Genomic DNA, 22,079 nt, shown 5'->3' with positions numbered 1-22,079 from the left:
TGAGCATTAGAGAATGTCATTGGAATTAATTCAAGACACATCCGATAGAGATGATCCATTTTGGGCTTGTAAAAACCGAAAAAAACTCTTGCAACTACTTTGCAAAAGCTTTTTACATCAACCAAAATACTAACTAATTAAGTGGCTCTGAATATTTGCAACCAGCTTCATAAATTCCCAGACTGCGTACAGGAGGGGTCAACTCCATGTCAGCTTTTGGCCTGAAAATTACCAGCATGAAAAAAATCATACACAGCTAATTTATCAATCAGTAGGGGTTGGAATTATATAATAATTTAACTAGAAGCTTGGGAGTACAACAAAAAAAACTCTGCCAAACCATTGCAAGAGTTAGGGGTCCTGGATTTGTACTCCACCCACACACACACCCCCACCCCCACCAATAGATTCTAAAATGCCCCATAAAGATCAAGTCCTCATGTCTCACAGATGAACGGCTGCAGATTAATGTGCAGCACCCAGAATCCAACAGGAAGTGCCAATAGAGAAATAGAAAATAAAAGCAGGTGGTCATTTGGATGTTTGAGCCTGCTCCGCCATTCAATATGATAATGGTTGATCCTCAATCTCAGCACAGTACTCCAACGCTCTCCCCATACCCCTTGATGCCTTTGAGTGTCCAAAAATCCATTCCCTTCTTAAATATATTCAGTGACTTGGCCTCCACAGCCTAGCCTGTGGTAGAGAATCCCATAGGTTCACCACCAAAAGTAGTTTCTCCTCAGCTCAGTCCTAAATGGTCTGCCCTGTATCCCAAGGCTGTGACCTTCTTGTTCGAGGCCACCAGCCAGAGCAAATATCATCCCTGCATCCAGTCTATCTGTCCCTGTCAGAATTTTATGTTTCAAGAGATCCCCTCTCATTATTCTAAACTCCAGTCAATACAAACCTAGTCGACCCAATCTCTCTTCATACGACAATCCTGCCATTCCAGGAATCAGTCTGGTGAATCTTCACTGCACTCCCTCGATGGCAAGTTATATCCTCTCTTAGGTAAGGAGACCAAAATTGCACAGAATGCTCCAGGTGTGGTCTCACCAAGGCCCAGTACAGTTGCAGTAAGACATCCTTGCTCCTGTACTCAAATCCTCTTGCAATGAAGACCAACATACCATTTATCTTCTTAACTGCCTGCTGCACCTACATGCTTGCTTTCAGTGACTGGTGAACAATGGTACCCAGGTCCTTCTGTACATGAACATTCCCTAATCTATCACCATTTAAATAATACTCTACCATTCTATCAAAGTCAAAAACATCACACTTATCCATATTATACTGCATCTGCCTTGTATTTATCTACTCACTCAACATGTCTAAATTGCATGGACGGACGCCTGCCTCCTAACACCCTCACTCACACCCCATAAAGTGTGTCATCAGCAAACTTGGAAATATTGTATTTGGTTCCCTTGTCTAAATCATTGATATATATTGTGAATAGCTGGGGCCGAAACACTGATCCCTGCGGTACCCAACTAGTCACCGCCAGCCAAGACCCATTTATTCCTACTGTTTTCTGTCTGCTAACCAATTCTCAGTCCATGTCAATATATTACTCCCAAACCCATGTGCTTTAATTTTGCACATTAACCTCTTATATGGTACTTTATCAAAAGCTTTCTGAAAATCCAAATATCCCACATCCACTGGTCCTCAAAAAACTCCAGTAGGTTTGTCAAACGTTGATTTCCCTTTCATAAATCCATATTTAGGATGGACTAGCAATGAAGGAGGTGGTGGTGATGTGGCGTTTAGGATGAAATCGATGCAATAGCAAGAGGGGATATTGGCTCAGAAAAACTAGATGTAGAATCAGTCTGGATGGAGCCAAGGAGCAACAAGGAAGAGAGTTGTCTACAGGACTCCAAACAGTACTGATAAAAGGTAGGGGATGACATTAAACAGGAAATTAGAAATGCATCTAACAAAGGTGCTACACTAATCATGGGTGGCTTTAATCTACTTATAAACTGGGAAAACCAAATTATCAATAATACTGTGGCAGATGAATTCCTGCAGTGTATAAAGATATATAATTTTTAAAATAGACCAGTATGTGGAGGAACCAATTAGAACAGTCTATCCTAGATTGGTATTGTGCAATGAAGGATTTGTGCAATAAGGCGGCTTTGTTTAATCATCTTGTTGTGCGAGACCCTTTAGGGAACAGTGACCATAACATGACAGGATTCTCCATTAGGAGGGAAAGTGAAGTAGTCCCATCTGAAGCTAGGGTCCTAAATCTAAACAAGGAAACTAGGAAGGTATGAGGCGTGAGCTGGCTAAGACAGGCTGTGGAACTTCATTAAAAGGAACGGCAATGGACAAGCAATGGCTAATATTTAAAGAATTAATGTATGTAGAGGTAGTTTATAGAGGTACCAACGAGAGAGGATGCAATACTTGATCTCCTAATAGAGAGCCAGACAGGTCAGGTGACAGAAGTATGTGTAGGTGAACATTTTGGGTCCAGTGACCACAATGTCAATAGTTTTAAGCTAATTATGGATAAGGATAGGTCTGGTCCTCGAGTTGAGATTCTAAATTGGAGAAAGGCCAATTTTGTGGAAATGAGAAAGGATCTAGGAAGAGTGGATTGGTATAAGTTGTTTTCTGGCAAGGATGTGTTCAGTAAGTGGAAGGCATTCAAAGGCGAAATTTTGAAAGTGCAGAGTTTGCATATTCCTGTCAGGATTAAAGGTAAAGTTAACAGGCATAGGGAAACTTGGTTTTCAAGGGATATTGGCAATCTGGTTAAGAAAAAGAGGTGTATAGCAGGTATAGGCAACAAAAAGCAAATGAGGTACTTGTAGAGTATAGAAAATGTAAGAAAATACTAAAAAAGGAAATCAGGAAGGCAAAAAGACGACATGAGGTTGCTTTGGAAGATAATGTGAAGGTAAACCCGAAGGGTTTCTACAAGTATATTAAGAGTAAAAGGATAGTAAGGGACACAATTGGTCCCCTTGAAGATCAGAGTGGTCATCTATGTGTGGAGCCTCATGAGATGGGGGAGATCTCAAACAGTTTTTTGCATCAGTATTTACTCAGGATACTGGCATAGTGTATAAGGAAGGAAGGGAAACAAGCAGTGGTGTCATGGAACATATAGAGACTAAAGAGGAGGAGGTGCTTGCTGCCTTACAGCGAATAAAAGGTAGATAAATCCCCTGGGCCTGACATGATATTCCCTTGGACCTTGAGGGAGACTAGTGTAGAAACTGCAGGGGCCCTGGCAGAAATACTGAAAATGTCCTTAGCCACGGGTAAGGTGCCAGAGGATTGGAGGGTAGCTCATGTTGTTCCGTTGTTTAAAAAAGGCTCCAAAAGTAAACCAGGTAATTACAGGCCAATGAGCCTGACGTCAGTAGTAGGTAAATTATTGGAAGGTGTTCTGAGAGAGCGGATATACAATTATTTGGACAGACAAGGGTTGATTAAAGATAGTCAGCATGGCTTTGTGCATGGTAGGTAGTGTTTAACGAACCTTGTAGAGTTTTTCGAGAAGGTTACCAAGAAAGTAGATGAAGGAAAGGCTGTGGATGTTGTCTACATGGACTTTAGTAAGGCCTTTGACAAGGTCCCACATGGGAGGTTAGTTCAGAAGGTTCAGACACTTGGTATCCATGGAGAGGTTGTAAACTGGATTCGAAATTGGCTGGGAGAAGACAAGAGTGGTAGTGGATGATTGCTTCTCAGACTGGAGGCCTGTGACTAGTGGTGTGCCTCAGGGATCTGTGCTGGGACCATTGTTGTTTGTTGTCTATATCAATGATTTGGATGATAATGTGGTGAATTGGATCAGCAAGTTTTCTGATGACACTAAGATTGGAGGCGTTGTGGACAGCGAGGAAGGCTTTAAAGATTGCAGAGTGATCTGGACCAATTGGAAAAATGGGCCAGAAAACGACAAATGGAATTTAATGCGGAAAAGTGTGAGGTGTTACATTTTGGAAGGTCAAACCAAGGTAGGACATACACAGTAAATGGTAGGGCACTGAGGAGTGCGGAGGAACAAAGGGATCTGGGAGTTCAGATACATAGCTCCCTCAAAGTGGTGTCACAGGTAGACAAAGTTGTAAAGAAAGTTTTTGGCATACTAGCCTTCATAAATCAAAGTATTGAGTATAGGAGTTGGGATGTTATGGTGAGGTTGTATAAGACATTGGTGATGCCAACTTTGGAGTATTGTGTGCAGTTCTGGTCGCCTATCTACAGGAAGGATATCGGTAAGATTGAGAGAGTGCAGAGAAGATTTACTAGGATGTTGCTGGGTCTTAAGGAGTTGAGCTACAGGGAGAAGATTAAACAGATTAGGACTTTATTCCTTGGAGCGTAGAAGAATGAGGGGAGATATGATAGAAGTTTACAAAATTATGAGGGGTATAGACAGTAAATGCGAGTAGGCTCTTTCCACTTAGATTAGGAGAAAAAAAACACGAGAGGACATGGCTTTAGGATGAAAGGGGAAAGGTTTAGGGGGAACTTCTTCACTCAGAGTGGTGAGTGTGGGGAACGAGCTACCATCTGACATGGTAAATGCAAGCTCACTCTTAAGTTTTAAGAATAAATTGGATAGATACATGGATGGGAGAGGTCCGGAGGGTTATGGACTAGCGGAATAATATTTCGGCACAGATTAGAAGGGCTGAATGGCCTGTTTTCTGTGCTGTAGTGTTCTATGGTTCTATGGTATGCATTGAAAAAGCTATGTGATTTTTTTCTGGCGCAAAAACATAACAGGAAAAGCAGCCCAACCATGGCTAGCAAAAGAAATTAAAGATAGTATTAAATCCAGAGAGGAGTTATAAAAAGTAGCTAGAAAAAGTAGCAAGCCTGAGGATTGGGAGCAGTTTAGAATTCAAAGGAGGACCAATATATCAATTAAGAAACGAAAAATAGAGTATGAGAGTAAACTTGCAAGGAACATAAAGGCAGATAGTAAAAGCTTCTATAAGTATGCAAAAAGAAAAAGATTTGTGAAGACAAATGTAGCTCCCTTACAGTCGGAAACAAGAGAATTTATAATAGAGAACAAGGAAATGGCAGAGCAATTGAACAACTTTAGTTCTGCCTTCATGGAGGAAAACGCAAATAACTTCCCAGAGGAATTGAAGGAAATTAGTATTACTAAAACAATAGTGCTGGAGAAATTAAATGGGACTGAAAGCCTATAAATCCCCAGGGTCCGATGATCTGCATCCCAGAGTATTAAAAGGTCACCATAGAAATGGTGGATACATTGGCTATCATCCAAAATCCTGTAGATTCTGGAACAGTCCCAGCAGATTGGAGGGTGGCAAATGTAACCCCACTATTTAAAAAGGAGGGAAAAAACCATGAATTATAGACTGGTTAGCCTAACATCAGTGGCAGGGAAAATGCTAAAGTCTATTACAAAGGATGTGATAATAGGACACTAGAAAATATCAACAGGATTAGACAAAGTCAGCCTCAACATACTGGCCTAAAAAAAACATTTTATACATACTCTAGGAATTGATCCATCATAGTATTACTGCTAATTTGGTTTGCCCAGTCTATAATGTAGATTAAAGTCACCCATGATTACTGTAGTACCCTTGTTACATGAATTTCTAATTTCCTGTTTAATACCACCCCCTATCTCATCAGTACTGTCTGGAGGCCAATAAACTCCCATCTGTTTCCGAACCCTTGTGGTTTCTTAGCTCCACCCAGACTGATCATACATCTAGATTTTGAGCTAATATCCGCTATCGCACCAATTTCACCAACGCCACTCCACCACCACCACCTTTTTGCATGTCCGTCCCAAATATAGAGTACCCTTGGATATTCAGTTCCAACCCTTGCTCAGTTACGTCTCCGTGATCACAATCATATTGTACACGTTTATACCTTTTTGCGCTGTTAATTCATCTACCTCAATGCAAATTTGCCTTAGACTAGCCTCAACATTTTTGCAGTTTTTTGTATTATGGCCCTATTTGCTACTAGCTCGTTTCCTCCACCTTCAGCTTTTGCTTTCTACTTTTGTCTTTCATTCCTATCTTGGTTTTCCTCATGTCTCACTCAAGTTCCCATCCCTCTGGCAATCTAGCTTAAACCCTCCCCCATAGTACTAGTGAATATCCTTGCGAGGATATTGGTCTCCAGTCCTGCTGGGGTGCAACCCATCCAGCTTGTACAGGTCCCATCTACCCTAGAATCTATCCCAATTCCTCAGGAAGCTAAACCCCTCCCTCCTACACTATCTCTCCAGCCACTGATTCATCTGGGTTTATGCTCCTATTCCTGATCTTGCTAGCAATCCTGAAATTACTACCTTTGAGGTCCTGCTTTTTCATTTATTTCCTAGCTTCCAACATTCTGCTTTCAGGACCTCATCCCTATTTGTACTTATGTCTTTGGTAGCAATATGGACCACAACCTTTGGCTGTTCACCCCGACCTTCCGAATGCCCTGCAGCCGTTCGGTTACAGCTTTGACCGTGGCACCGGGGAGGCAGCCACAGAAATGTCTGTTCCCCTTACAGTCAGAACTGCTCCCCCACCCCCTTCTCTGCACAGCCACAGACTTACCTCTTGTTGCATTCCCGAGACATCGCACTCAGCGAGCGAGAGTGAGGCCAACCCAGTGGATTCCTGCACTACCTGCCTAGTATTGTAATTTTGTCTGGAGGTCACCCATTCCTTTTCTGCCTGTCCACTCTACCTGCAGTGTGACCACCTCACTGCACATACTACCACAAAGATCCCATCCTTGCAGATACTCCAGTGACTCCAGCTGCACCTCTGAAACACAGGTAGAATAGCAGCAGCTGAAGACACTTCCTGCACACGTGGCTACCCTGGACACAAAGTGGCCCTGACTTCCCACATCGCATAGGTGGCACATTCCACTTGGCTGAGCTGCCCTGCCATGATTTACCCTTAAAATTGCTCCCTTTACTTTTACTTCCTCCAGTTTAAAAATCAAGGACAGAAGAAATACTTACTAGGCCCTACTTACCAAGACCACCGCTCTTCTTACTGAGGAAATGTAGAAACTGAAAGATCACTTCCTTCTCTCTTCACTGAACTCCCTCACCAAACTCCAACTTAAGCACTCTAATGCAGCCCAAAGCAGCACTGTAGATGGCTTGCTTTTATGCTGTCTGAAACTTGCTTCTGAAAACTGTTTAAGCTAGTTAACTAATTTACTAGCTTCAGCTGCAAGCAGAGCCTGTATAATCTGTTTTAAAGCTGGACTAAAACTCACCTTCTCCCAACCCGAAGAGCAACTCTTAGTTGCTAAATTAAAGATTAGACCTTGGATAGAAATTAACGCTTAAAAAATCCCTCCCTCACCAAACTCCAAGTGAAGCACTCTAATGCAGCCCAAATTAGCACTCTGGTGCAGACTTTCTGTTGGAAGAACAGAAGCTGGTAGATTGTGAAATCACCTTGTGCTAACTATGCTAAGTAGAGACAAATTCAATTCTGTCAAAAATGTTTAATAGGGAGACAAAGTGGCAATGAAATGGTCGTAGTTCAGTCAAAAGAAAGTAAAATTGAATGTTCCTCTCCCTCTCCCACCCTTTGTAGAACAAAGTATGTTTGAAGCGTAGTCACTAAGGCCTGACAAACAATGCAATTTAAAAACTTGAGGCATTATTTGCCAGAGACTACATTTCACTTATAAGCTGAAGGCAGTGGAACCCAAACCTAAGAATGAATGTAGCAATGAATGCCCACATCTATGACTACAAAAGTAGACAAGTGCTTGAAATAAAACTCGAGATGCATGAATCAATGAGAGCAGTATTGATAAAGTCTAATCTCATGATAGAGCTGAACCTGCGATCTGTCTAATAAGCTAATAAATGAAAAATATTCAAGGAACAGTACAGGACTCGGGCATATTAAGTCCAGTGGGGATAAACAATAAACCTGCCTCAATATTTAAGAATAAGGTCTGTAATTAAATCTAAGAAAACTAAACCTAATGTATTGTTGAATAATGGATTTAAACCAAATCAAAACACGAAGTGGTAGAATAACATGCCACCCAGAGTGTGGGAAAGTCGAACAGAATCTGAAATTACTGGAGGCAAAAAAGAGACAGCTTGTTAAAAGGTTTCAATTCTGGTCTGGCCAGCAAGATCAGATACTCAGGGAATTGAAGGGCTGAATGGTTGTATGCAAGTTTATGGATGAGGATTGGTGGGTTTGTTGCAGGGGGGGTTGGGGAGAAAGAGAGCAAATTTGCTGGTGAACCTCTGACTTGCACATCTTGTGGTCCACCTATAAATTTAACAGTACAATTGGCCAGAGGTCTGCACCTACAGCACAAGCAAATGACCACTGGGATTCTTCCCCTATTGTTAAGTGCTAACAACAACATTGTTCAAAAATTATGATGGAATGCAATACAGGGCACATGTCTGTTCACAAGGCAGACTGGGAAACTGCCCATTTTAAGAGAGACTGACAAGTAGTACATCAGAATTGGAAATTTAAAAACAAATGATCCACTGACAAACATATGAATGAGTAGGAGGCCACCTAGCCCCTCAAGCCTGCTCCACCACTAAGATCATGGTTGATCTGATTGTAACCTCAACCCCAAATTCCTGCCAACTACCACCTACCCCCCACCCCAGTTAATCAAGAATCTATCTACCTTTGCCTTAAAAATATTCAAAGACTCTCTTCCTCAAAAGGTGGTTGAAGCAGAGGTCCAAAGACTCACTACCCTCAAAAAAAAAAATCTCAGCGGTCTTAAATGAGCAACCCCTTATGTTTAAACAGTGACCCCTAGCTCTGGATTCTCCCACAAGAGGAAACATCCTCTCCACTTCAACCCCGTCAAGACCCCTCAGAATCTTAAAGATTTCAATCAAGTCACCTCTTCATTTAAATTCCAATGGATACAAGCCTAACCTGTCCAACCTTTCCTCATAAGACAACGCACCCATACCTGGCATTGGTCTAGTAAACCTTCTCCGAACTGCTTCTCATGGTTTTAGATCTTTCCTTAAATGAGACCAATACTGTGCACAATACTCCAGATGTGGTCTCACCAGTGCCTTGTAAAACTGAAGCATAAACTCCCTACTTTCATCATCAATTCCCCTCACAATAACAATTAGTTTTCTTAATTACTTGCTGTAGTATCTGCATACTAGCCTTTTGTGATTGATGCACTAAGATACCCAGGTTCCTCAGTATTTCAGAGCTCAGCTCTTTAGATGATTTTTTTTCTTTTACTTCCAGCCAAAATGGACAACTTCACATTTGCCCTCATTATACTCCATTTGCCAGATATTTGTCCATTCAACCAATCTACACCCTTTTGTGGCCTCATGTCCCCTTCACAATTTACTTTCCTACCTACGTGTGCTGTCAGCAAGTTTAGCAATCATTCCTTCGGTCCCTTCATCCAAGTCATTTATATAGATTGCAAACAGCTGAGGCCCTAGCATTGATGCCTGTGGCACACCACCCACCACATCCTGCCAACAAGAAAAAAAGACCCATTTATGCCAACTCTGCTTCCTGTTAGCTAGCCAATCTTCATGCCAATATGTTACCCCCTACACCATGAGCTTTTATTTTCCACAATAACCTTTGATGTGGCACTTCATCAAATGCCTTCTGGAAATCTAAGTATAGTACATCCACCTGATCCCCATTACCCACAACCCATTTAACTCCTTCAAAGAACTCCAAAAAATTGGTTAAACATGATTTCCCTTTCACAAAATCATGCTGACTCTACCTGATTGCCTTGGATTTTTCTAAGTACGGTGTTATTATACCTTTAATAATGGGGAGAATGTTAGAAGCTATGACAAATGTGACCTCTGGCAGGAGTGCAGACGCCAAATAGAAAATATGTTCACACTGCCGCTGCATAAAGTATATAATCAAACATTGTGGTAAATGGAAAGTAAAGTTTGTGGACTGAAATTAATCTCCTGCTTATGAAGAACTGGATTGAGTAGCAATTTCAAATCAATTCCATGTTATAGAAAGTTTGAATTTTTAAATTCACATTTCTGAACTGCTGAAAAATGGTACCCAATTTTTTTTGTAGCACACAGATGGTTTAAGAGGCACAGGTCTTTCAAAAATTTTTGTGCAGCACGAAAACGCAGTAACTTTAACACGATTTAAACTTGTGCATGGTCTGCATAGGAACTTCAACTCGAGAGAATATTGGTTGGGATAAAAAAGGTATGACGAGCAAAATTTTGCTCAATTGTTGCCATAGTTTTGGTGGTTGTGATGTTGTTTCTAATGATCACAAAAGAACTACAAAGAAAAAACCGGAAGAATTACTCGACTAAAAAGGGAAGTTCCAAATTAAAGTCTGGAATTTAGATACCATACAAGCCCACAGTAGCACTATGTACTGCTGCAGACAGGTTTGATATGTCGTCAAAATTTTGCTCTTCACTAAGAATCTATACACCACCCAATGCTTCGATCATTTTTGAGCAAGTTTCCTATACTCAACCTTTTTACCATAAGCTTTAAAAAAAATTAATCCTTAGCATATTACGTTTCATACCTCCAAAATGTGAAGCAAGCCTAGAAGGAATTGTAAATCAGATTACATGGAAAGGTTGCATCTAAAAATGGAAAAAATTGGATAAAGCAGGTAGTCATAATCTGGTTACTTTAGTGTGTGTAAGGGATCAGGTAAATGCAATATCTGACCTTTAATTTGTGCCAAACTGCTCGTCTGATATCTGGTCTTGGATGAGCTGCAATTTCTTCCATCTAAACAGTAAAAAGTTCAAAGCCATCATTTTCAGCCCTCGGCTGAAATACTGTTCTCTCAGCACCAACTCCATTCCTCCCAACTTACCGCGTCCAACCCTCCCCCCAGCTCTGGCTGTAACAGACTTGTTGCAACCTCAGTATCCCAAGCATAACTTCTGATCCAGTTTCTCCTCCATCACAAACTGTCCACCTTCAGCTCCCTAATATTGCACGTCGCACCCCATGACTTTAAAAAGGCTCATTTAGGTCTTTTGTCATCTTGATTCCATCAGTCTCCAATCGTCGAGTAAAGATCAGCTTATGCAAACCTACACTGCCTGCACCCCATGGTAAAGGCAAATCCCAGTCATGCACCTACACCTTTTCACTGACCTACGTTTGCTCCCAGCTCATTGTCCAAAATTTAAAAAACTTTCTTGTGCATCTCAATCATGGTCTCACCTCTTCCCAGCTCCAACCTCCACCAGACCAAACTTCTGACTGACTATTCTCCCGTTTCACCCCAATGACAGCTATGGCATCAGCTGCCTAGGTCACACTTGAAATTTCTTACCAAAACTCCACCTTATTCTCTCCTTAAGTTCCAAGTGTGACCGTGTTTTTGGTCATCTCTTTTAATATATCTTTTGTTTGGTGTCTTTTTCCACATGCCTCTTGGGATGATTATCCCAAATGAAAAAAAAAGGGTTACATAAACACCAAATCATTGAAAAAGCAAATAAGAAAATTTGCTTATTCAAATGTGATGATTTACCTCAAATAAAACTACTTCAATGGCAAATAGGAGGGAGGGAGCAAAATGATAAAGTTTGTAGGAATGCAGTTCAGCATTTTAACTGGGTTGGGTTTCATGCCACTAAGTTATTTACATGGTATGTGAGACATCAGCAAGTAGCTGGAGATCAGATCTGCAAAACACCACTTTATGCTGGTTGAGGGAGACCCAAATGGAATAAAATAAATAAAACTGTTGGTGATATGCTGTTAGGCCTGGATTTTGAAAACCTAAAGAAAGGTGGCAGCAATTTTGAATTTCTAGGAAAGAACACAAGAATGCCTGGAACAAAAAAAGCTGTTTGGCTCATGAACACTAACTGATGTTTCCATAATCCATGTATTAGGACCTCGATATCATGGTCTCTTCCATTCCTATTACAACTTGATTCACGTCTAATACACTAAGTCTTGCCCAGTTCTTTGGCCAAATGTTCCACAGACATTCCACATATCTGTCGCCCTACACAAGAATTAGGAGGCAGCTATTCAGTTCTATAACCCTGTTCCACTATTCAATAAGATCATTGCTGATTTTTTAAAATTCAATTCCATCTTCCCACATTATCCCTATATCCCTCAATTTCCCATGCATCAAAAATATATTAGTCTGTTTTGAATTTAGAACCAGGAGACTAACATCTTAAAATTTAGGTAGGAAATGGCTTAAAGCAAAGTCAGAGTTAAATAAAAGATGTGAAGCAAAACAGATTAGCTAAGCATTGCTACCTTGCATGTCCTTGGAGTCACAGCTTGGCTATTATTCAATAAATGAAGCAGTCCATCCCCGAACGCAACAAAGCCTGGACAATTATCCAGGCTTGGGCCAACAAGTAGCATTCATGCCACACAAGTACTGGGCAATGACCATCTTCAACAAGAGAGAATCTAACCATCATCCCTTGACATTCAATGGCATTACTATCACTGAATCCCCCACTATCAACATCTTTAGTTGACCAGAAACTGAACTGAGCTAGCCATATAAATACTGTGGCAACAAAAGCAGGCCATAGGTTAGAAATCCTGTGGTGAGTAACTCACCTCCTGACTCCCCAAAGTCTGTTCACCATCTAAGTGGTGGAGTTCTCTCCATTTGCCTGGATGAGTGTAGCTCCAACAACACAAGCTTGACACCATCCAGGACAAAGCAGCCCACTCGACCATTTGTGGATGGGGTGCCAATCACTCCCTCCACCAGCAATGCACAGTGGCAGCAGTCTGTACCACACATAAGGTGCACTGCAGGAACTCACCAAGGCTTCTTAAACACCAACTTCAAATCAACAACCACTACCATCTAGAAGAACAAGGGCAGCAGATAGATGGGAACACTACCACCTGGAAGTTCCCCTCCAATCCACTCACCATCCTGACTTCGAAATATATTGCCATTCCTTCACAGTCACTAGGTCAAAATCCCAGAACTCCCTCCCTAACAGCACTGTGGGTGTACCTATGCCACACAGACTGCAGCAGTTCAATGTGGCAGCTCACCACCACCTTCTCAAGGGCAATTAGGGATGGGCAATAAACGCTGGCCTAGTATGTGACACCCGCATCCCAGAACAGAATAAAAAATTTAGGATTGCTTTATTCTCTTCTAAATTGATAGTAGTAAACATGCACTTAGGTACCTCAGGCTTTACATTTTTTCTTATATTTGTGATTGTTCACGTAATTAATTTCAAAAAACTGTCACAGTAATATATACCAATTTAGCAAAATCAGAATAAGGAAGCAATGCAGATAAAAGGTACAGCATTCCGCTCCATTATGCTTTCTAGATGTACATCTTTACAGGTGTTTCATATTGTGCAATATTATTGATAAAACTCATTTATCTTAGCCTGTTTTAGTTGTCTGACCAAATGACCATGGGTCACAAAACCAGGAGTAAACCTTACTGCAATGTATTGGGTAAACAAGTTACATTATAAAGGAGAAATGCACAAGGATTGCTGAATCTACTTTAAGGCAGGAGCTTCAGTTTTTGTTTTAAGAAATTTAAAAATTCAGAGCAGTCTAATCCTAATGAAGCTAACATATCTCCCTACAGGTCACAGATAACCAGAGTCATTTGGCAATTTTAAAATGGCCCCAGTCTGGCTGCAACTTTTAGCGCAACAATTCACCCATTGCTGCAAATAAAAGAAAAATCTACTGAAGGCATATTACTACAACTGACTCACTTAAGTTACATCATTTACTGAAGGAACCAGCCCTCAAACTCATTGCGCTGCTCAGTTGATCACTTATTTATGCTCAGAAACACAATTTTTGTTGTTCTGCCTCCAAAACCCCTTATGTACCTCCAAAACCCCTTATTTACAAGATATCCGTTGTGCTTGTGAACAGAGATCCAGATACTGCTTCCTGTCCTTCAAAAATCTTTGTATGCAATTTGTTTCTTCCTTCCTCCCCTTCAGTGGATTAAGGTTATCCTTGCTGAAACTTACTGACCAGGGACATTCTTACTTCATCCCACCATCTCCTCATTTTCATTGACCAGCATAAGTTGTTATTCAGCACAGCAGTACTGAAGTAGAGCTGCAGTTTCAAATGCCCCCCTCTTCGTGGAGGAACCACAAAGGCCACTGTCTCATCAGCTTTTTGTATCCCCAGAAGTCAATAAAGCAGTTATTGCAAATTTTCCCCTGTATTTGTTATAGGTGTATGTTAAAAACTAATGAATTTATCAGTAAGCATGATATTGCACCATATACACACTTGAATTTGTAAACAGTTGCTCAAAATCCCAAGGCAGGCGACATAAACCTGGAGGTAAAACAAGTAGAGTAGGGCTATGCTGGGAAGAGATGAGGTGGAAGGAATGATTTCTAAAATTTTCAAAAATCAAACTACTGCCAACTGGCTGTAAAAGAATGGCAGTAGAATTAATTAAATTGAACAATCTAATTGCTTCATTATGGTACATACTAGTTTTGAATTGGGCACTTGATTGCTTGATTTTCTGTTAGCTATTTCATTGTTCATTTTTGCTTTTCATTTACCTTCAGTCAATTGGATATTTTATTTATAAACTTAAAAAAACTTTTGGCTGTAATAAGTGCTAAGACTCAGCACACTAGAGGCTACAAACCAGGTGCGATACAACATGAAACACTTCATCTGATATTTTAAACTTCAAAAAGGTAATAGTTGCCCTCAGCTCAGATTCTCATTCCACATCCAATTTAGGGGCACTTATTTTTGAAGTAGTGCCAAAGCCATTGGTGTGGTACTGAAAGGTAAGGACACACTACCTCCATATTCAAAGTGCATAACCTAAGCACCTCCCATACGGCAAAACTAGCTGTGCTTGTGCACAGTCAATACTAAAACTTCCCTACACCTCACTGTAAATTGATACCTTTCTCTCCTCAGAGCAATTTCCCTTTCTGCAGAAGGACAATTTCTCCTGCAAAGGAAAGACTAACGAGCCAAGAGCTGACTCTCTGTTGATGCCAAATAACACCCGTTTCAGTATTGGGACCGTGTAGGCTGATCTAGCTTAGCCAACTTTATTGGGACAATAACCATTTAAAACAAATGGCCTATTTACTACAACCAGCTTTCAACATCAGAAAGCTTGAGAATGAATTCAAAGGTGGCAGGTCCATCACCACATTTCACTGAGTGAGCAGACTGCCCAGTAATGTCATTCCAGTTTGGAACACTGCTATTCCAATGCAGCAGCAATCCTGGATTTTCACTTATACCAGAGCCAAAGCATTCAATGGTGGCAGAACAATGCCATTTGTGGTCACAGCTTAACACTCAAAAGATACTAGAATGGATGCTACTAGTTTTTTTCTTTAAAAAAAGTAGAAACTGTGGGGAACTCAGGCACTGAAACATCCTCTCTAGCTCAACTGGTGTCCTTATTCACCATGTGTTTCTACACAGTTGGAACAGTTTTGAAAGACTGCAGGGGATAGGAGATGGCAGATAACTGAATAGCAGAATAGAACACAAGGCAGACCATGATCAACTTCCATATGAGCTGTTTCACAAACTCTGCTCCATGTTCAAAATTAACTGGATAACAAAATAGATGTCTTACATTAGCTTGAATGCCAAGGACATTTGTCAATGCTAAAGATAGCACACATAGCCAATGTGTTGGCTACATTTATTTAGCGCAGAACAAGGTTTAAAGAGCAAGAATGTTAAATGAAAGCTGTGACCAAGCTTGAATTTTAAATCAGTCTGTAGGAAGGTGCTATATAGGATCTCAGTTAAAAAGAGGGGCCAGTAAGAATACTTTTGTGGAAGGAGGAAATTCCAGGAGCAAGACCCTATCAAGTGTTGAAAGAATGAGGTTAGAGGCAAGAAAATGATTTAGCTTCATTGGAGCAGTGGAAGGAGACTCCAAATTGTTTTGGACATTCATGTTGTGCAATGAAATACAAAAACGTAACACTAAAGTCAATTACTCTTCCTGCAAAAGGACCTATTTGCAGGAAAAGCAACACTGGTTAGACAGCTGATTTCTTCTTAGAAGAACAATTGTCCCTTTATCCGTCAGATTTCCCAATGCACCACAAAACAAAATCACAAGCAGAATGAGGCGAGATTATTGGGTGGACGGGCAGGGAGGGAGAGGAAAAAGTAAGAGAAAATTGAAATGTCCATGCAGAGTTTTAAATTCTCACACAGCTATACAACAAACTCATTTGCACAAAGTGAAAGCTGGAAAGAAACATTTTCCCCCAATGAAGTCAGTGCTAGGAAATCAATAATCTTTTAAGATAATGTGCATTGTCAGGCCACTGGGATAGTAAGAGACAAGGCCAATAGGACTTCTTCAGCACACTTCTAGGAAGAAAGTTGAAGAAGTCTGTACAAATTATAAACTGCATCAGTAAAAATTTATAACAATTCTGACAGGTCAGCAGATGTGCTAAGTGTTCAAAAATATCCTAGTAAACCAATAGACCTGCATGGTCATGTCACCTGGACAAGCAGTCAGGCACGTCTTCATGATCTTGCATCCTGGATTTTGCTGGTGAGTTCTCTTATCTGTTCACCTTGTACACCAAATGATCATGAATGAACTATGTTGTTGTGAACTGCAGACTCAGCAGAGAAGCAGCTCCTTTAAAACAGTAAAAGATGCAGTAACCTCCACTACTACAGAGACATGTGGAAAATTGTTTTGTCCTAGCCAGAGTGGACACAGCAGTAGTTCTCAAATAATATTTCACCGTCACCAGTCAAAGCCACAGAACAACCTGGAAAAGGTCCCCTAATACACAGATAATTGAGACTACCTAGCCACATTTCCTCATCTGTGGGAACCAGATCTGCATTGTGCAGTATTGTAGTATAACCAGGTCTGCATCCAATTTTAGTTGGCCAATTGCATCAAGCTGCTTCAGCTGAGGAAATAATTTGAAGTCCCTCTATTCCTGGTGCCCAGCTTCAGAACTGAATATAGTGCACATTTATGAGGCAGTCACCTACCTGCTTTAGCCAACAACTATGCATGGCAGATACAGTGAACAGGGAATATAGTGACCTCAAATCTAACCCAAAATTTTAAATCAGATCAAAAGAAAATCAATTTCTGTGCAAACAATGTAGCAGCTAATTCTTCACAGGTTTACCTTTATTGTTTTGGTTTGAAGTCTGAGACCATTTAATGTGTTGATGGCTTTTTCAGCATCCTTTGGGTCCACATAGTTTACAAACCCATAACCAAGGCTCTGACCTGCAAAGTAAACAGAATTGATGTTAGTTACATACGCATGGTCACTTTCGTACCATTAACAGCATAAAAAGTGGACTGTCAAATCACTGCATATTTTTACAATCCCATCAAAACTAATACAACTTTATAATAGTGCATTACAGAAGGCAGCCATTCAAAACCATTAGGCCAAATTCAACTGACTTGATAAATCATTCAAACGCAACACAGTTTGACATGAATTCTCACAAAATATGGAAACAAGAAGCCTGGTATTATTGAAAGTGACCAGGAAGCTGGATTGTAGGAAAATCCAAGAGGCTAAACTAATGGTCCTTTTACAAAAGGCAATCTGCTGTCCCTTAGCTAGTTTGGCTCACATACGACTTCTGACCTACACCAATGTGAAGGAATTTAAACTAGAGTGCCCAAGCAAACTCATCACTGCCACCACCTTCAGGGAAACTAGAGATGGGCAATAAATACTTGTCTTGCAAGCACTGACCATATCCTATTCCAAGAGTAATCTGGACCAAGGACAAACATTTTCTTTAGTATAGCTTAAACATTGTTGTAAAAGACCTATGACAATAGCTCCTAAATAAAGCCAAGAGTCTTGCATTTTTCATTTTAGAATCACTCTACTCAAATTGTAATATAGTCACTCCAAGTAAAATTAGTTTCAAGTCTATCATTTCAATTATGTTGCACTTCAGCTTCAAAATAATTGCATAATGCCACAACCATTACACTTTTCAGCTTTATAAACTTTCACTGAACACCTGATCTAAATTAAACCATGCAATAATTATTCCACTAAGTTAATTTTTTAAATAAGTCCAAAATAGCTCACCACCTGCACTGCTCCCCAATTTTAGTGGGTAAGTAAAATCAATGTAATCTATTCCTAAACTATCCAAAAGGTAAACTCGAGTGCTAATGGCATACAGCCTTGAAACACAAAAGCCTCCAGCAATTCACCTTTGTTCTAAGCAGGTAGTTCTTGTGGCAAAATTGAAGTGAGCCAGGTTCATTAGTGAAAGCAAGGATTTGGACCTGGAAAGGACTCCATTTGAGGCACAAGGTGCTAAATAAATAGAATATAAAAAACTCAATAGTTTTTATTTTGAGTCATCAGGAGCCTTGTGCAGTAAATTTGTTGGGACGTAAGTGCTGCTGGCAGGGTTGCCATTTATTACCCATCCCTTGTTGCTCTGAAAAAGTGATGAGCAATATTTAGTTTTGATACAACTGAGTGGGCTTGGCAGACCACTTCAGAGGGCAGTGAAAGTCAATCATGCTGACAAGGAACCAGAACTGCTTTTCTTGCTTAAAAAAAGTCAATTCCTGGTCCTATTGTTCACCATCACCCCTTCAAGCTGGTTTTACCATTATAATAACTATGGCTGATTAGTACCTAAAATCCATTCACCTGCTTTGATTCCCCTTCATTTTTTACCATTATTTTGCAAAATCCATTAATCTCAGATTTAGAATTAATCAATCAAGCGCCTACGGCTTTTTGTGGGAGAGCGTGTCATACTTCTACCACCACACCTGTGAAGAAATGTCCCCCAACTCCTATCCTGAATGGCCAAGCTCTGATTAAGGTTACTCATCCTAACTTCTCCACCAGCAGCAACTATTTCCTTCTACCCAACAATTAATTTCAAAACCCTAAAGAATCAAATCGCCCATTAACATTCTACATTTCAGGGGATACAAGTCTAGTTTATGCAATCCCTCTTCATAACCTAACTTAGGAGACCTGGTAACATTCTGGTGAATTAGCACTGCATTCCTTCCAAGGCCAATATATCCTAAAGGTGCAGTGCCTGAAATTGTACACACATGACTTCAGATGTATTTTATACAAAGCCCTGGTTATACCACAACTATATTTGATTTGGCAAAACAAATTACTTGGCAATGTTCTTGTTACCCCTGAAGGAGAGAGATTTACAAGATACTTTTCTGGCAAACCATTTATTTTAAATGTGTTACCACTGGTATTAATTAGAAAATCTAGGCTAAGCGCTGCTTTCAAGCTTATGGTGCATATTTATTCAGCTGTACCTGCAAAATCTTGTCCAAGATGTGTCTTTGCAGAGAGGGAAGTGAGAGAAAAAAAGTAGAGGGGTGGCGGGGAGAGAGGAAGGTAAGAACATAGCCTATTTGTTAGTTCAAAGAAAGAACTGAAGACAAATGTTCCAACGAATTGAAGATCAGTAAGACCTCAAGTACATCCTACAGGTGACACCTACTGACAATTGCACTGGTTACTGCACATGAGTATATGATAAAAAGAAAATCTTTCCAATTCTGGGCTACTGCAACATGCCAATGTCCTCACACACTGTTGGAGCAGTACCACAATATTTACAACTGAGCATCAGAACAGGTACAGCCAGTTTAAGTGGGAATGGATAGGAGGTTCCTGACTAGGGAGTCCCATGGTAAACTAAAGTGGCAATCAGAAGTTCTCCAATATAGGAAAGATGTTGATAATAAAGGGTAGGACCAATTCACAAGGATGTTAATGCAAAAGCAAACCACTGCAAATGCTGGAAAACACAATCAGTTTGGAAAGGTCCTCTTCACTACGGGCATCAGCCTAGCCTTCACTATGAACATCCGATCCCTCTACACCTCCATCCCCTCACCATTTCTTCCATGCCCAACCAGTCCTCCCCCACCACCAACCTCCTCCTCTGCCTGGCTAAGCTAGATCTCCGAACAACTTCAATCCTTCAACACTGTTCACTTCCTCCAAATAAAATGCTGCTATGGGTACCCACATGGGTCTGAGTTATATCTGCTCTTTTTGTGGGGAAGGTGGAACATTCGTTATTCTAGCCCTATTCATGCTCCACTTCCTTCATCTCTTTTTCCAGTACTTGATAACCATACTGGTGCCACCTCCTGCTCTCACCATGAACCGGAAAATTGCATTTACTTTTGTTTTCATTTTCCACCCTTCCCACACCTGGTCCATTTCTGACACTTCCCTTCAACTTCTCTTCTACAAAACCTAGAAATGTTCACTACAAACCTACAGACTCCCACAGATACCTGGACTATATTTCTTCACACCTTACTTCCTGTAAGGACTCCATTCTATTTTCCCCAATTTTATCACATCTGCTCTGCTGATGCAACCTTCTACATCAGCACTTCTGATAGGTCTTCCTTTTTCCTCAGCCAAGGATTGACACTTGATCTTCCAGCGCACAATCCACTGCATGCACTTCTGCTCTCACCCTTCCCCTCCCTCTCAACCATGATAGGGTCCCACTTGCCCTCATCTTCCACCCTGCCAGCCTCCATATTCAACAGATCATCCTCCACCATTTCTGCCAGCTCCAGTGTGATGCAACCACCAAACACATCTCCCCCTCCCCTTTCAGCATTCTAAATGAAGGGACTGTTTCATTTACAGCACCCTAATCCACTCCTCAGTCACCCCTAACATGCCCCCCCCACCCGCCCAATCCAAGGCTCCAAACACATTTTCCAGGTGAACTTGCACTTTTAAAATTTAGTATACTGTATTCCCTGCTCACGGTGTGGTCTCCTCCACACTGAGGGAGACCAAAACATACAGACAACTGCTTTGCGGAACACCTCCATTCAGTTTGCAAGCATGACCAAGCCTCTGGTTAGTTGTCATTTTAGTTCTCCATTTGCTCCCTGTCCCTGGTCTGATACTGCATTCGAGCAAGTTCAAGGAACAGCACCTTATCTCGGCACTCTACTGCCTTTTGGACTCAATACAGAACAATATCAGATCATGACCTCTGCCTTCGTTGTATTTTTTTTTTTTTAAATCCCTTCCTGGTGCATTCAAATAGTTTTAAGCATTCACACCTCATTTGGACACAACCTTTTGTTTCTTCATTTCAGTTATGAAGATCAATTGGAGAAGTTAGGACTATTTTCATTGGGGAAAGGCAGCTAGAAGACTTGGTAAGGTCAGAAGTGGGGATGTTCGCTGATGATTGCACAATGTTCAGCAACATTCCTGGCTCCTCAGATACTGAAGCAGTCCATGTCCAAATGCAGCAAAGCCTGGACAATATTCAGGATCGGGCTGACTAGTGGCAATTAACATTTGCACCACATAAGTGCCAGGCAATGACCATCTCCAACAAGACAGAATCTAACCATCGCCCCTTGATGATCAATGGCATTTCCATCGCTGAATCCCCCACTATCAACATCCTGGGGGTCACTGACAAAAAAACTGAACTAGACTAGCCATATAAATTCTGTGGCTACAAGAGCAGGTCAGAGACTAGGAATCCTGCAGCAAGTAACTCACCTCCCAGACTCCCCAAAGGCTGTCCACCATCTACAAGGAACAGGTCAGGAGTGTGATGGAATACAGGACAAAGCAGCCCACTTGATTGACACCTCTTCCACGAACATTCACTCCCTCCAACACCAATACACAGCAGTGTGTATCATCTCCAAGATGCACTGTAGGAACTCACCAAAGCTCCTTAGACAGCATCTTCCAAACCCATGACAACTACCATCTAGAAGGGCAAGGGCAGCAAATGCATGGGAACACCACCACCTGGAAATTCCCCTCCAAGCCACTCACCATGCCAACTTGGAAATACATCATTCCTTCACTGTCACTGGGTCAAAATCCTGCAGTTCCCTCCCTAACAATACTGTGGGTGTACCTATGCCACAGGGACTGCAGCAGTTCAAGAAAACAGCTTACCACCACCTTCTCAAGGGCAACTAGGAATGGGGAATAAATGCTGGCCTAGCCAGCAACGCCCACATCCTGTAAATGAATAAAAAAGCTTAGCAGAATTGGT

The 22,079-nt window shown here is 41.1% G+C and overlaps 1 protein-coding gene across 8 annotated transcripts in view; it reads right to left on the bottom strand.

Moving 5' to 3' along the window:
* The window catches only part of elavl2 (ELAV like neuron-specific RNA binding protein 2), a 77,360-nt gene that overhangs the window by 45,236 nt on the left and 10,045 nt on the right, over nucleotides 1–22,079 (bottom strand). For all 8 annotated transcript variants that reach the window (XM_041186163.1, XM_041186165.1, XM_041186167.1 and 5 more), the window contains one exon: nucleotides 17,165–17,268. In XM_041186163.1, coding sequence (XP_041042097.1) covers nucleotides 17,165–17,268 — 104 coding nt within the window. The remainder of the gene's footprint in view (nucleotides 1–17,164; nucleotides 17,269–22,079) is intronic.

Source organism: Carcharodon carcharias, chromosome 4, assembly GCF_017639515.1.
Source record: "Carcharodon carcharias isolate sCarCar2 chromosome 4, sCarCar2.pri, whole genome shotgun sequence".
In the NCBI taxonomy this organism is placed as follows: Eukaryota; Metazoa; Chordata; class Chondrichthyes; order Lamniformes; family Lamnidae; genus Carcharodon; species Carcharodon carcharias.
This window is presented reverse-complemented; position numbering and strand designations above follow the sequence as displayed.